The sequence below is a fragment of the Somniosus microcephalus genome, chromosome 15 (genome assembly GCF_052327205.1).
Source record: "Somniosus microcephalus isolate GS21.2 chromosome 15, FLI_Smic_1.0, whole genome shotgun sequence".
Lineage (NCBI taxonomy): Eukaryota > Metazoa > Chordata > Chondrichthyes > Squaliformes > Somniosidae > Somniosus > Somniosus microcephalus.
This window is the reverse complement of record NC_141001.1, coordinates 48,350,106-48,366,245: the sequence shown is the minus strand read 5'-3', so window position 1 is coordinate 48,366,245 and position 16,140 is coordinate 48,350,106. Positions and strand designations below refer to the sequence as shown.

Below are 16,140 nucleotides of genomic sequence, written 5' to 3'. Positions count from 1 at the left end.
GCTCTTGCAATTTCAGGAAATTATATATTTGAAAACCCTGGGTCTCTGTCTTCATCCACACCCTTCAGCATTTATCCATTGAGTATATACTCCCATTTCTTGTTTTGTCTACCAAAATATATTATTCATACTTCTCCACATTAAATTGCATCTGCCAACTATATATTCATTGTATTAATCTATGTTTTGCTGAAGTCTTTTACAATTCTCCTTGCTGTTTGTGTTAGGGTGTGGCCATTGGCATTACAGCAGATGCTTGCTTCCTGGTCAGGATGTTCTGGGTAGCACTCCTCATTAGATTGGATCTGTTGAGGCCTCTGGTTTTCACCTTCCTTGTATGTTATGCTTGATTGCCACCCAATCCACCACCTTAAACATTCACTCCCTCCACCACCGGAGCACCGTGGCTGCAGTGTGTACCACCTACAAGATGCATTGCAACAACTTGCCAAGGCTTCTTCGACAGCACCTCCTAAACCCGCAAGCGGTACCACCCAGAAGGCCAAGGGCAGCAAGCACATGGGAACACCACCACCTCCAAGTTCCACTACAAGTCACACACCTGACTTGAAAATATATTGCTGTTCTTTCATCGTTGCTGGGTCAAAATCCTGAAACTCCCTCTCTAACAGCACTGTGGGAGTACCTTCACCACAAGGACGGCAGTGGTTCAAGAAGGTGATTCACCACCACCTTCTTGAGGGCAATTCAGGATGGGCAATAAATGCTGGCCATGTCAGCGACACCCACATCCCATGAATTAATTTTTTTTTTAAATCAAGAGGGCTGCTGCTGTTGCTCCTGGAGTTGGAGTGGCAGAGAGTGGATCAGAAGCCCTTTGTCTTGGACAAAGTGATTGGCGGTCCTGTGTGATATGAAGAATTCCATGTATCCTCTATGTGAATGCAGAGCTTGATTGGCAACTGCAAGAAATACCTGATTGTGTTGTCCACAATACATGGTTGACCCTGTTGAATTATTTCCATTTGCTCAGGAGCTTGGCGGATAGGCTTCCATATATAGATACATATATATTGCCAAATAAGCTTGCCTTTGGCACTGGGTCTTTATAGTTCAGATATTTGGATACTATTGTCCACAGTCAGTTTGGGTTTTTGGGCCAAGGCATGATGTACAGTGCATTCACTTGATTACCACTTCAGTGTAAAGATCAAGTAGCTTAACGAGTATTGTTTGGATGCAGGTGACTGTATCATCTGATTTTCCTTGACTGAAGAGTCTGTGTTTCTTAGATTCAAGCTCAAGTTTCTGTACAATATTTGATTGTTGCAATGTACAATTTAAATAAAGGAAACTATGATGGTATGAGGCGCGAGTTGGGTAGGATTGATTGGGGAATGTCACTCAAAGGGTTGACGGTGGATAGGCAATGGCAAACATTCAAAGATCGCATGGATGAACTACGGAATTTGTTCATCCCAGTTTGGCATAAAAATAAAACAAAAAAGGTGACTCAACCGTGGCTAACAAGGGAAATTAGGGATAGCATAAGATCCAAGGAGAGGACATATAAATTGGCCAGAAAAAGCAGTAAACCTGAGGACTGGGAGCTGTTTAGGATTCAACAAAGGAGGACAAAGGGATTAATTAAGAAGGGGAAAATAGAATATGAGAGTAAGCTTGCAGGGAACATTAAAAACTGACTGTAAAAGCTTTTATAGATATGTGAAGAGAAAAAGATTGGTGAAGTAAAGCGTAGGTCCCTTGCAGTCAGAATCAGGGGAATTTATAATGGGGAACAAAGAAATGGCAGGTCAATTAAATACATACTTTGGTTCTGTCTTCACAAAGGAGGACACAAGTAACCTCCCAGTGATGTCGGGGAACATAGGGTCTAATGAGAGGGAGGAACTGAAATAAATCAGTATTTGTAGGGAAATGGTGTTAGGGAAATTGACGGGATTGAAGGCCGATACATCCCCAGGGCCTGATAATCTACATCCTAGGGTACTTAAGGAAGTGGCCCTTGAAATAGTAGATGCATTGCTGGTCATCTTCCAAAATTCGATAGACTCGAACAGTACCCATGGATTGGAGGGTAGCTAATATTACCCCACTATTCAAAAAAGGTGGTAGAGAGAAAACGGGGAATTATAGACCGGTAAGCCTGACATCGGTAGTGGGGAAAATGCTAGAGTCTATTATAAAAGATGTAATAGCAGAGCACTTGGAAGACAGTGACAGGATCGGACAAAGTCAACATGGATTTACAAAAGGTAAATCGTGCTTGACTAATCTACTGGAATTTTTTGAGGATGTAACTGGTAAAATAGATAAGGGAGAACCAGTGGATGTGGTGTATTTGGACTTTCAGAAGGCTTTCGAAAAGGGCCTGCATAAGAGATTAGCGTGTAAAGTTAAGGCACATGGGATTGGGGGCAAGGTATTGACTTGGATAGAGAACTGGTTGGCAGACAGAAAGCAAAGAGTTGGAATAAACGGGTCTTTTTCCCGAGGGGCAAGCAGTGACTAGTGGGGTACCGCAGGGATCGGTCCTTGGACCCCAGCTATTCACAATATATATTAATGATCTAGACGAGGGAACTAGGTGTAATATCTCCAAATTTGCAGACGACACAAAGCTGGGTGGGCATGTGTGCTGTGAGGAGGATGCCGAGAAACTCCAGTATGATTTGGACAGGTTGGGTGATTGGGCAGAAGCATGGCTGATGCAATATAACATGGATAAATGTGAGGTTATCCACTTTGCTGTCAAAAACAGGAGGGCAGATTATTATCTGAACGGCAATAGATTGGGAGAAGGGGAAGTGCAACGAGACCTGGGTGTCCTTGTGCACCAGTCGCTGAAGGTAAGCATGCAGGTGCAGCAGGCGGTTAAGAAGGCAAATGGTATGTTGGCCTTTGTAGCGAGAGGGTTCGAGTACAGGAACAAGGATGTCTTGCTGCAGTTGTACAGGGCCTTGGTGATACCACACCTTGAGTATTGTGTGCAGTTTTGGTCGCCTTCTCTGAGAAAGGATGTTCTTGCCACGGAGGGAGTGCAGCGAAGATTCACCAGGCTGATACCTGGGATGGCAGGAATGACGTATGAGGAGAGATTGGGTCGATTTTGCTTATACGCGCTGGAGTTTAGAAGAATGAGAGGGGATCTCATTGAAACATATAAAATTCTAACAGGACTAGACAGACTAGATGCAGGAAGGATGTTCCCAATGGCCGGGAAGTCGAGAACCAGGGGTCATAGTCTAAGGATAAGGGGTAAGCCATTTAGGACAGGGATGAGGAGGAATTTCTTCACCCAGATAGTGGTGAACCTGTGAAATTCTCCACCACAGAAGGCAGTAGAGGCCAATTCATTAAATATATTCAAGAAGGAGTTAGATATATTTCTAAAGGCTAAAGGGATATGGGGAGAAAGCAGGGACAGGGTACTGAATTTGGATGATCAGCCATGATCTCATTGAATGGCGGAGCAGGCTCGAGGGGCCGAATGGTCCACTCCTGCTCCTATCTTCTATGTTTACGTGCTCCATCTACTCTTCTAGTCTGATGAAGTAGTATTCAAATGGCACTAATTCACATCTCTGTTGTTTCTATGCGTTCTCTATTTACAGAGAGCTATCATTTCTGTACATGAAGTGGTCATTGGTCATGTGTGATCTTGGCAAGTGTTACTACAAAGGTCCAGCTCAAGGTTAGGATGTTTCCATTGTGTACAGGATGTGTTGCCTATGCTAGGGATAGGATACGTCTTGTGCCTAAGGACATATTCTCTCTACAAGCCCAGATGATAGTCACAAAGAAAGCTTCCATTCTGCTGTGTAATTTATTTAATTTACCATCTGTCTTTGGAGCTGAAGGGTCTGGCTGGGCCCTGGGATCATTCCTGTGTTGGTGGCTGTACTGTGATTTTTGTGGGAGGGGTTATTCTGATCCGGATATCTACAAGGTGATGAGGAGCTCTGCTGCAGCGTCCTCAGCTCTACATGTTGCTGCCTGTCCACGGCCCCTTTAAGAGAAGTGTGCCTAGTGCCATGTTCCTCCGTTCCCACCCATGTTGCTTCGCTGGGACTTACTGTCTTCCATTTATGATCAGCTGTTTGCACCAGTTGAGCATGTTCGCTCCTGGCAGTGGCTACCTGTGGTTTGGGTGAGCAGCAGGTTCGGGATAAGCGGTTGCTTGCAGCTGGCACTGAGCTTCATCTAGTGCCGAGTGGGCATGCACCTTCAAATGCAGGAAGGGAGATTGCACTGCTCAGAGGGGTTGAAGAGAAGCTTTGCGATGGCGAAGCCAATTCAGCATACTGCCATCGCTAATTGGACTCCACCAGATGTCAAAGATCTTACCTTTTTTGGTTTCCCCTCCACTTTTATCTTTGAGACTTCTAACCTCTCTAACTCCTCTTTCGCTGCCATGATATTGGAAGAATGTTTTAATATTGTGCTTACCATGGTTTGCCACATTAATCTCTTGGGACTTTTTGCACCCTTGATATCTCCTTTTAATCTGCTTTAGATAATTCCTGTTCTCCCTCCAAAGTTTTCCATTTTCTTTGTACAGTATATTTCTCTAATTCCTCGTTTAGTTGTCTTATTTATTAATTTTTGGGACTGTGGGACCCCTCCGCCTGACGGTAATGGGACAGTCGCGTGATTTAAATAGCACCCCAGTAGAATATCGCCCCATTCCTGCCGACGTCGAGGTCTGCCATTCTGGTGGGGTTCTTGAAATGGGCGGCCCTGGCTCCTGAGGGTTCCTGCAACCCCAGTGCAATTTTGAAGTACCGATTGGTGGAGCGTATGCTGTAAACACGCCGGCCATTGAGCGATCTAACCAGTGGTTGTTACAGGCACCGTTGCAGGCTGCTCAGAAAGAGATTCAAAAAAAAAAGTTTGTAAATGATTTTCTGGGGTCAGGAGGAGCTTTAACGCCCCACAAAATTGGGGGGCCTGTAGCAGACTTTCGTTAATAATTCTGTTCAAGCTGGATTGTTGTCTTCATAGAATAGTACAGTACAGGAGGAGACCATTCAGTCCATCGAGTCTGCACCGGCTCTTTCGAAGAGCAATGCAGTTAGTCCCACTCCCCCGCTCTTTCCTCATATGCCTGCAATGTTTTCTCCTTCAAGTACTTAGCCAGTTCCCCTTTGAAGGCTACTATTGGATCTGTATCCACCATCCTATCAGGCAGTGCATTCTAAAACCACTTGTTCCTTAAAAATTCTTTTCCTCATGTCGCCTCTGGTTCTTTTTCAATCACCTTAAATCTGTGCCCTCTGGTTATCGACCCTTTAGTCATTGGAAACATTTTCTCTTTATTTACTCTATCTAAACCCTTTTAAACACCTCTATCAAATCTCCTTTTAGCCTTCTCTGTTCTAAGGAGAACAATCCCAGCTTCTCCAGTCTATCCATGTAACAGTAATGCCTCATCCCTGGAATCTTTCGAGTAAATCTCTCCAAAGCCTTCACACCCGTCCTAAAGTGTGGTGCCCAGAATTGGACACAATACACCAGCTGGAGCCGAACTAATGTTTTACATAGGTTTAGCATAACTTCCTGGCTTTTGTACTCTATGCTTCTATTTATAAAGCCCAGGATCCCATATGCTTTATTAACTGAAATAAAAACAGAAAATGCTGGAAATACTCAGCAGGTCAGGCAACAACGGTGGAGAGAGAAACAGAGTTAACGCTTCAGGTCGATGACCCTTTGTCGCGTCCCCCCGCGTCGCCCGCTCGCGTCCCCCCGCGTCGCCCGCTCGCGTCCCCCCGCGTCCCCCCGCGTCGCCCGCTCGCGTCCCCCCGCGTCGCCCGCTCGCGTCCCCCCGCGTCGCCCGCTCGCGTCCCCCCGCGTCGCCCGCTCGCGTCCCCCCGCGTCGCCCGCTCGCGTCCCCCCGCGTCGCCCGCTCGCGTCCCCCGCGTCGCCCGCGTCGCCCGCTCGCGTCCCCCGCGTCGCCCGCTCGCGTCCCCCGCGTCGCCCGCTCGCGTCCCCCGCGTCGCCCGCTCGCGTCCCCCCGCGTCGCCCGCTCGCGTCGCCCGCTCGCGTCCCCCCGCGTCGCCCCGCTCGCGTCCCCCCGCGTCGCCCGCTCGCGTCCCCCCGCGTCGCCCGCTCGCGTCCCCCCGCGTCGCCCGCTCGCGTCCCCCCGCGTCGCCCGCTCGCGTCCCCCCGCGTCGCCCGCTCGCGTCCCCCCGCGTCGCCCGCTCGCGTCCCCCCGCGTCGCCCGCTCGCGTCCCCCCGCGTCGCCCGCTCGCGTCCCCCCGCGTCGCCCGCTCGCGTCCCCCCGCGTCGCCCGCTCGCGTCGCCCCGCGTCGCCCGCTCGCGTCGCCCCGCGTCGCCCGCTCGCGTCCCCCCGCGTCGCCCGCTCGCGTCCGCCCGCTCGCGTCCCCCCGCGTCGCCCGCTCGCGTCCCCCCGCGTCGCCCGCTCGCGTCGCCCGCTCGCGTCCCCCGCTCGCGTCCCCCGCTCGCGTCCCCCCGCGTCGCCCGCTCGCGTCGCCCGCTCGCGTCCCCCCGCGTCGCCCGCTCGCGCCCCCCCGCTCGCGTCGCCCGCTCGCGCCCCCCCCCCCGCTCGCTCGCCTCCCATCGCGTCGCCCGCTCGCTTTGCCCGCTCGCGTCGCCCGCTCGCGCCCCCCCCGCCCGCGCCGCTCGCCTCCCATCGCGTCGCCCGCTCGCGCCCCCCCCGCGTCGCCCGCTCGCCTCCCATCGCGTCGCCCGCTCGTTTTGCCCGCTCGCGTAGCCCGCTCGCGTCCCCCCGAGTCGCCCGCTCGCGTCCCCCGGCGTCGCCCGCTCGCGTCCCCCCGCGTCGCCCCCCGGCGTCGCCCGTCCGCGCACACCCCGCGTCGCCCGCCCGCGCCCCCCCGCGTCGCCCGCTCGCCTCCCATCGCGTCGCCCGCTCGCGTCCCCCCGCGTCGCCCGCTCGCCTCCCATCGCGTCGCCCGCTCGCTTTGCCCGCTCGCGTCGCCTGCTCGCGTCCCCCCGCGTCGCCCGCTCGCCGTCGCCCGCGTCCCCCCGCGTCGCCCGCCCGCGTCCCCCCGCGTCGCCCGCTCGCCTCCCATCGCGTCGCCCGCTCGCTTTGCCCGCTCGCGTCGCCCGCTGTCGCCCGCTCGCGTCCCCCCGCGTCGCCCGCTCGCCCCCGCTCGCGTCCTCCCGCCGCGCCCCCCGGCGTCGCCCGCCCGCGCACCCCCGCGTCGCCCGCCCGCGCCCCCCCGCGTCGCCCGCCCGCGTCCCCCCGCGTCGCCCGCTCGCCTCCCATCGCGTCGCCCGCTCGCGTCGCCCGCTCGCGTCCCCCCGCGTCGCCCGCTCTCGTCCCCCCGCGTCGCCCGCTCGCCTCCCCCCGCGTCGCCCGCTCGCGTCCCCCCGCGTCGCCCGCTCGCCTTCGCCCGCTCGCGTCCCCCCATTCGCCCGCTCGCCTCCCCCCCAGTCGCCCGCTCGCCTCCCCCCCAGTCGCCCGCTCGCCTCCCCCCCCCCAGTCGCCCGCTCGCCTCCCCCCCAGTCGCCCGTCCGCGCACCCCCGCGTCGCCCGCCCGCGCCCCCCCCGCGTCGCCCGCTCGCCTCCCATCGCGTCGCCCGCTCGCGTCCCCCCGCGTCGCCCGCTCGCGTCCTCCCCGCCGCGCCCCCGGCGTCGCCCGTCCGCGCCCCCCCCCGCGTCGCCCGCCCGCGTCCCCCCGCGTCGCCCGTTCGCCTCCCATCGCGTCGCCCGCTCGCGTCGCCCGCTCGCATCGCCCGCTCGCGTCGCCCGCTCGCATCGCCCGCTTCGCGTCCCCCCGCGTCGCCCGCTCTCGTCCCCCCGCGTCGCCCGCTCGCCTCCCCCCGCGTCGCCCGCTCGCGTCCCCCCGCGTCGCCCGCTCGCCGTCGCCCGCTCGCCTCCCCCCGCGTCGCCCGCTCGCCTCCCCCCGCGTCGCCCGCTCGCCTCCCCCCGCGTCGCCCGCTCGCCTCCCCCCGCGTCGCCCGCTCGCCGTCGCCCGCTCGCCTCCCCCCGCGTCGCCCGCTCGCGTCCCCCCGCGTCGCCCGCTCGCGTCCCCCCGCGTCGCCCGCTCGCGTCCCCCCATTCGCCCGCTCGCCTCCCCCCCAGTCGCCCGCTCGCCTCCCCCCCCAGTCGCCCGCTCGCCTCCCCCCCAGTCGCCCGCTCGCCTCCCCCCCAGTCGCCCGCTCGCCTCCCCCCCAGTCGCCCGCTCGCCTCCCCCCCAGTCGCCCGCTCGCCTCCCCCCCAGTCGCCCGCTCGCCTCCCCCCCAGTCGCCCGCTCGCCTCCCCCCCCCAGTCGCCCGCTCGCCTCCCCCCCCCCCCCCCCCCCCGTCTCCCCAGTCGCCCGCTCGCCTCCCCCCCAGTCGCCCGCTCGCCTCCCCCCCAGTCGCCCGCTCGCCTCCCCCCCAGTCGCCCGCTCGCCTCCCCCCCCAGTCGCCCGCTCGCCTCCCCCCCCCCCCCAGTCGCCCGCTCGCCTCCCCCCCCCCCAGTCGCCCGCTCGCCCCCCCCAGTCGCCCGCTCGCCTCCCCCCCCCCCCCCCCAGTCGCCCGCTCGCCTCCCCCTCCCCCCCCCCCCCAGTCTCCCGCTCGCCTCCCCCCCCCAGTCGCCCGCGCTCTCTCTCTCTTCCAACAACAACATGCCCTCAAAAGACTCTCTGCACCGCCGGGCACTTCAGCTAGTTCAGTATGTATTGTCTCTCCTCACTCTTCCTACCAAAATGTATCACCTCACACCTTTCTGCGTTGAATTTTATCTGCCATGTGTCCGCCCATTCCACCGGCCTGTCTGTGTCCTCTTGAAGTCTATGACCATGTTCCTCACTTTTACTGCATTTCCAAGTTTCTTCTCCAATCACGATTGAGATAATCTCTTTCCACAGCAGTTGAGTACGTTCTCTGTAGTGCATGTGGAATGATACAGACTTGATTTACAATAGTTATGGTATTATACATTTGAATGTGTCTCTGCACCTATTTGCTGACATGTTAGCAATTACTTACATCCTTGGGTGGCCAGAAGTACTGTACTGATAGCCATTGAGCCTATTGGTTTGATATAGGATGAATAAAGTTGCCATCTTGCTTACTTGCAGTTTTTATTAGTGGCAATGTATAATTTGAAGACCATCACTGGTCATACAACCCCAGAGGTTTGTGACACATTGTTCTATTTTACAGGTCTATTTTGGCAGGTGGCTGATTGATGGAAGCCCTTACGTTGTGCTGTTAGATATTGCTGCCTCTGGTTGGAATCTGGATCAGTGGAAGACAGAGCTGTGGGATTCTTGCAATATTGGAGTTCCGTGGTTTGACAAGGAAGCTAATGATGCAGTGCTGTTTGGGTTTCTCACCACATGGTTCCTGGGAGAAGTAAGTATTCAGATATCCTTTCAGTTCAACTTGAGAACATCATAACCTGGAATTTCCTAGAAAATTGTGACGCAAGAGATTTACTAGAATGGTACCAGGGATGCAGGACTTAAGTTACATGGAGAGACTAGAGAAGCTGGAGTTGTTTGCCTTAGAGCAGAGAATGTTAAGGGGAGGTGTTCAAAATTATGAAATTATTTCCAGTGGCAGTAGGGTTGGTAACCAGAGGACACAAATATAAGGTAATTGCCAAAAGAATCTAAAATCTGACCCCAACACACCTCCAACCTCCAACCACTCCATCCTCCTCTAACACCTCTCCACCGTCGTCCAGCTGGGTGGCACTGGACTTGCCTGGTTCCATTCTTATCTATCCAGTCGTAGCCAAAGAATCACCTGCAGTGGCTTCTCCTCCCGCTCCATTACCTCTGGTGTCCCCCAAGGATCTGTCCTTGGCTCCCTCCTATTTCTCATCTACATGCTGCCCATCGGCAATATCATCCAAAAACACAGCGTCAGTTTCCACATGTACGCTGACGACACCCAGCTCTACCTCACCATCACTTCTCTCGATCCCTCCACTGTCTCTAAATTGTCAGACTGCTTGTCCAACGTCCAGTACCGGATGAGCAGAAATTTTCTCCAACTAATTATTGGGAAGATCAAAGTCATTGTCTTCAGTCCCCGCCACGACTCCATCCCTCTCCCTGGCAATTGTCTGAGATTGAACCAGACTGTTCGCAACCATGGTATCATATATGCGACCACATATCTGCGCCATCACTAAGACCACCTATTTCCACCTCCGTATCATCGCCTGACTCCGTCCCTGCCTCAGCTCATCTGCTGCTGAAACGCTCATCCATGCCGTTGTTCCTCTAGACTTGACTATTCCAACGAACTCCTGGCTGGCCTCCCATATACTATCCTCCATATACTTGAGGTCATCCAAAACTTTGCTGCCCTAACTCGCACCAAGTCCCCTTCACCCCTGTGCTCGCTGCCCTACATTGGCTCCCGTTAAGCAACGCCTCGATTTTAAAATTCTCACCTTTGCTTTTAAATCCCTCCGTGGCCTCACCCTTCCCTATCTCTATAATCTCCTTCAGCCTCACAACCCTCGGAGATATTTGCGTTCCTACAATTCTGGTCTCTTCAGCATCCCCGATTTTAATTTCTCCACCATTGGCAGCCGTGCCTTCAGCTGCTAAGGCACTAAGCTCTGGAATTCCCTCCCTAAATCTCTCCGCCTCTCTACCTCTCTTTCTTCCTTTAAGACGCTCCATAAAACCTACCTCACCTGCCTTAATATCTCCTTATGTGGCTCGGTGTCAAATTTTGTTTGCTAACACTCTCGTGAAGTACAATGGGATGTTTTACTGCGTTAAAGGTGCTATATAAATGCAATTTGTTGTCGTTGTAGCGGAGGCGGGTCTGGGTGCGTGCGAGTAACCCCCCTGGAGAGGCGCGTTAATGATTAGCATATTCAAATGAGGCTGTTTTGAAGAGATTTTCACCGCAATTTCAATTTAACGCCTCCTGCATGGGTTTCCCGTGGTTCATGAAAGTTGCCATTGAAACGGAGGCGTGATTGCTTGGCACTTGATGGTATTAAAGGCTCAGTGCTCACAGCTGCTTTCTTAGTTCCCTAGTTCTAGAAGAAGACCTGCTTCCTGCTGAACCTGGTGGCCATGCATTACCAGTGGCTGCGAAAGTCACCACTGCCATCAATGTTTTTGCCTCTGGTTCCTTCCAGGGCACTACCAGAGACATATCGAGAGCCTCCCAGTTGGCTGCTCATAAATACATAAGGCAGGTGACAGATGGATTGTTTGACAGGGCTGGCAGTTCTGTAAACTTCCCCTGTGATGACAGTAGCCAGAATGAGCGGGCACTCGCATTTGCGTCTCTGGCTAGCTTCCCACAGGTACAAGGTGCCATTGATTGCACACACATGGCAATCCGAGCACCTCCGGATCAACCAGGAGTATTCGTCAACCACAAGAGATTCCATTCCATCAATGTTAAGCTGGTCTGTAACCACAAGAAAAGATTCATGCAGATCTGCGCTGGATTCCCTGTGAGCTGCCATGATGCTTTCATACTGCGGCAGTCCAACATCCCCAAACTCTTTGTACCTGGAAATACTCTTAATGGGTGGCTGCTAGGCAACAAAAGATCCCCCCTTCAAACCTGGCTGATGACACCCATGAGGATCCCCACCATCAAACTACAAGAGCGCTATGACGACAGCCATATGACCACCAGTTGTGTTATTGAACAAGTCATCGGTATGCTCAAGATGTGCTTCATGTGGCTTGACAGGTCTGGAGGTGCCCGTCAGTACTCGCCAGCGTGGGGGTCTCTCATAATCCTAGTGTGCTGCGTTTAGCACAGCATCGTGCAGCAGCGAAGACTAGAGGTGGAAGAGGAACAAGCCGCTCATCACTCAACATCTGATGAGTCCAATGGAGAGGAGGAAGAGGAAGGTAACGATGTGGCACCCAGCACCAGACCAGCTGCTCACATTGCTGCTCGGGATGTCGGAGATTCCCTAATCGCGTAAAGGTTCAGTTAGTCACTCACACTGGACCAAAGTAACTATCACATCCCCTGGCCCCCGCCCCCCACTCCCAATCCTACTAACATAAAGCAGTCCTGTAACCAACCAGCTACACATTGCTCATCCACCAATTGGTCCCCTGTCATTTCATGTCTTCGCATTCATCAATAACCAACTGAAAAGGCAAGTTCATACCCCCATGCAAGAATGGGCAACCCGGGAAAGTGGTGCATACTAATATATTTTATGTGATTTGATTTATTAAAAGGAATCTTCATAATATTTTCACTAACACCCATGTGCATACCCTCGGTGAACTATAAAGCTTTTCTCTTCCTTTTCCTACCACTTCTACATGGTGCAACCCATATGGCTTGAGCAGAGGTAGAGGCAGGCTGCTCATATTCTGCTCCTGGCTGTTGAGATGCTCTTGGTCGACAACCTCTGGGTGTTGGAGCCCATGAGGGCTCTGCCAAAGACGGCTCCACCTGCATTGTGAGGGGTAGACCTGGCCACCAGGAGAGCAGGTAGCTTGTCGTATACCTGCTGGAGCGGGGGGTGGGTGGGGGGGCAACGGGTGAGAAGTGAGAGCGATTTGAGTGGAGTTCCCACTTCCAGGTTCCCTTTTGCCATCATTCCTTTCCTGGGCCAGCGGCACATCACTCCTACCACTCTCCGGGGGAGCAGCTTGGAGCAGATCAGTGATGTGTTGTATGGCCAAGGCTAAGGCATCTGTCATCCTGTTTAAGGGGGCAGACATGTTCGCATCCAAAGTCTGCACAGCCATGGTAATGGCCTGTATGGACTCATTTGATTGCCGCAATTGATGTTCCATGGAGGAGACGAGCCTATCCTTGGAAGAAGAGATCCTCACAATGCCCTAAAATATCAACCCATTCATGTTTGAGCTGGACTCTTTGCTATTGTGCAGTGTGTGTGTGTGGCAGTACTGCCATTACCTCACAGATTTGCTACTATCCCTGTATGAATCTCCTTTTCATCGATGGCCCCAGGGTTCAGCATCTGTGTTCAGCTGAGCAGAGCTTGGAGAAGGCTGTGCCCTCCGCCTTCTCCTCTCCACAGCTGTCCTTGCCACCACTGTCTGCTCATGTTCACTTGTCATCAAGTGAAATCCCAACTACCTGCCTACAGGACCCACCGAAGTGCGAGTATCTGTGCTGGTGCCTGGTAGGCATATGTCCTGTGACGGTGCACCCTCAGAAGGAATCAGCTCCTCTGAGGAATTGTCATCTAGAAAGTCCACAGACTGCTGTTCTATACTTGAAGACCCTGGAGGAGAGCAGAGATGGAGATTAATTAGTACTGGCAAATAAAAATCTGGTCAAGATGACTGAGTCTTGTATGAGATGTGGGTCGGAGATATTTAATCCTGTCATCAGGCAGCTGCGAAGTCCCAGTCTTTCCACCTTCGATGGTCAGGGATGCGGATATGCCACTGATCTTCATGGCCTTCTCCTCCTGCAGATGTCGGCTGTACTATCTGTGGTGGACCACCTCCAGTCCTCTCCCTCTCCCTTGTGTTCTGTGGTCGCTTCACCTGTCGCAGGGAAACAACAGACCTATGAGTGTCTGTAAGACATGCCTTCACCCGATGGATACAGTGCATTTGGTGAGTGTGACTGTCGGGCAGATGCATCACATTGCATAAGGACTGCGGTGGAGTGGCAGTGGTGGATGGATAAATGGGGAGGTGAGAACATGAACAGAGGGTGCTCTTCAAATGTAAGTGGGTGTGAGGAGTGATCTGATGCGGTAGGCTTGGCAAGACGGTGAGAGTGGGGGTGGTGTGCACTACAGGAGGTCGATGAGTCTGCAACTGTAATCGTCTTTCCTGACCTAATTAGGTCATTAAAGCACTTCCTGCCACTGAGTCTAGATACGGGACGCAATACTGCTGCTCACCTCCTCAGCCACCTCCAACTACGCCTTGATGACAGCAGCAGGTTTCTTCTTCCTGTTGCTGGGAAGATTATCTCCTTCCTGCTTCTTACTGCACCCAAGAGCCCATTAAGTGAGGTGTCGTTAAATGGCGGCGCAGCCTTTGAACATCTGAGTCCATCTTGAAAGTTTGCCATCTCTTTACAGAACCTCCCAACTGCTGCAAAATCCATCTTGAAATTGGCCCTTTAAATACTCGAGTTGAGATCATAAGAACATAAGAATTAGGAGGAGGAGTAGGCCATACGGCCCCTCGAGCCTGCTCCACCATTCAATAAGATCATGGCTGATCACCGACCTCAACTCCACTTTCCCGCCTGACCTCCATATCCCTTGACTTCCCTTGAGTCCAAAAATCTATCTATCTCTGTCTTGAATATACTCAGACTCAGCATCCACAGCTCTCTGGGGCAGAGAATTCCAAAGATTCACAACCTCCTGAGTGAAGAAATTCTTCCTCATCTCAGTCTTAAATGGCCTACCCCTTATCCTGAGACTCTGTCCCCTAGTTCTAGACACTCCAGCCAGGGAAACAACCTCTCAGCATCTACCCTGTCAATCCCCTTCAGAATCTTATATGTTTCAATGCGATCACCTCTCGTTCTTCTAATCTTCAGAGATTATAGGCCCATTCTACACAATCTCTCATCATAGGACAGCCCTCTCATCCCAGGAATCAATCTAGTGAACCTTCGTTGCACCGCCTCCAAGGCAAGTATATCCTTCCTTAGATAAGGAGACCAAAACTGTGCAAAGTACTCCAGGTGTGGTCTCACCAAGGCCCTGTACAATTGTAGCAAGACTTCCTTACTCTTATACTCCAATTTCCTTGCAGTAAAGGCCAACATGCCATTTGCCTTCCTTATTGCTTGCTGTACCTGCATGTTAGCTTTCTGTGTTTCTTGCACGAGGATACCAAAATCTCTCAACACCAACATTCGAAAGTTTCTCACCATTTAAAAAATATTTTGTTTCCCTATTCTTCCTGCCAAAGTGAATAACCTCACATTTCCCTACATTATACTCCATCTGCCACTTTACTGCACACTCACTTAGTCTATCTATATCCCTTTGCAGACTCTTGGGGCTGGATTTTACTCACTGAGACGCGTTGGGGGCAGGACTGCTGCCTTCTGGGTTCCAGTCCCGCCCCCAGCGACGTCCGACGCATAGAAGCTATTTTCCCCTGATTGGCCTTGTTAAGCCCACCCTGTGGGCTTGCTGGCCAATTAAGGGAAAGCTGGTGTCAGATGACATCAGTTAATGACACTTCATCTGCCAGTTTTGTTAAAGTGACCGGCCCCATAATTTTTTGACAGATGAATTGTCAGTGGTTGACAGCATTGAGGTGCTGTCAGACACTAACAATCACTGTCCAAAGGTGAACCCTTGCACCTAGGCTCACCAATGACTCTCTCCTTAGGAGAAAACAGATGGCAGCTGCATGTGAGATTGCAAAAGCCATTTGTCAATTCTCCCGATCAGATGAGGCTTCACAGAAACATCAAATCTTGTCACCTGCAGATACATATTAACAGAATAAAAATATTTCTCACTACATTCTCTCACCTGTCAAACTTACCTGTGCACCATTGCACCCATCACACTACCTCTGCAGCTGTCATTTGCACACTTACACTGCAGCAGACCCACAGTTCGCCTTGCTGACCCTGGCGGGGTTTCCCGCCGTCATGAAGCCTACATCAGCAGGCTGAAAATGGGAAAAAGCCTCTTAACTACCTGTTAACAGACAGTTAATTGGCTCTATTCCCCTTCCCGCCGCTAGGAGACGGGTCCCTGCGTGAGTCGGGAAGATGGTTCGGAGGCGGGTTGGGAGCGGGGTTGGGGCCCGCTCCCAATTTTTCCATCAGTCCCGACTCCAAACCTGCCTCCTCAGGGCTGGTAAAATCCAGCCCTTTGTGTTCTCCTCACAGCTTACTGTCCCACCTAGCTTTGTATCATCGGCAAACTTGGATACATTACATTCTGTCCCTTCATCTAGGTCATTAATATAGATTGTAAATAACTGAGGCCCAAACACTGATCCTTGCAGCACCCCACTAGTTACAGCCTGCCAACCTGAAAAAGATCAGTTTATCCCTGCTCTGTTTTCTGTCCGTTAACCAATCCTCTATCCATGCTACTATATTACCCCCAACCCCATGAGCCCTAACCTTGTGTAATAACCTTTTATGTGGCACCTTATTGAATGCCTTTTGGAAATCCAAATATGCTACATCCACTGGTTCCCCTTTATCTACCCTGCTAGTTACATCCTCAAAAAACTCTAATAAATTTGTCAAACA

General features: G+C 53.2%; 1 protein-coding gene across 1 annotated transcript in view; it reads left to right on the top strand.

Moving 5' to 3' along the window:
- LOC147106716 (glycogen [starch] synthase, muscle-like) overlaps window positions 1–16,140 on the top strand; it is a 129,094-nt gene that overhangs the window by 17,010 nt on the left and 95,944 nt on the right. The window contains exon 3 of the mRNA XM_086007772.1: window positions 9,121–9,312. Coding sequence (XP_085863898.1) covers window positions 9,121–9,312 — 192 coding nt within the window. The remainder of the gene's footprint in view (window positions 1–9,120; window positions 9,313–16,140) is intronic.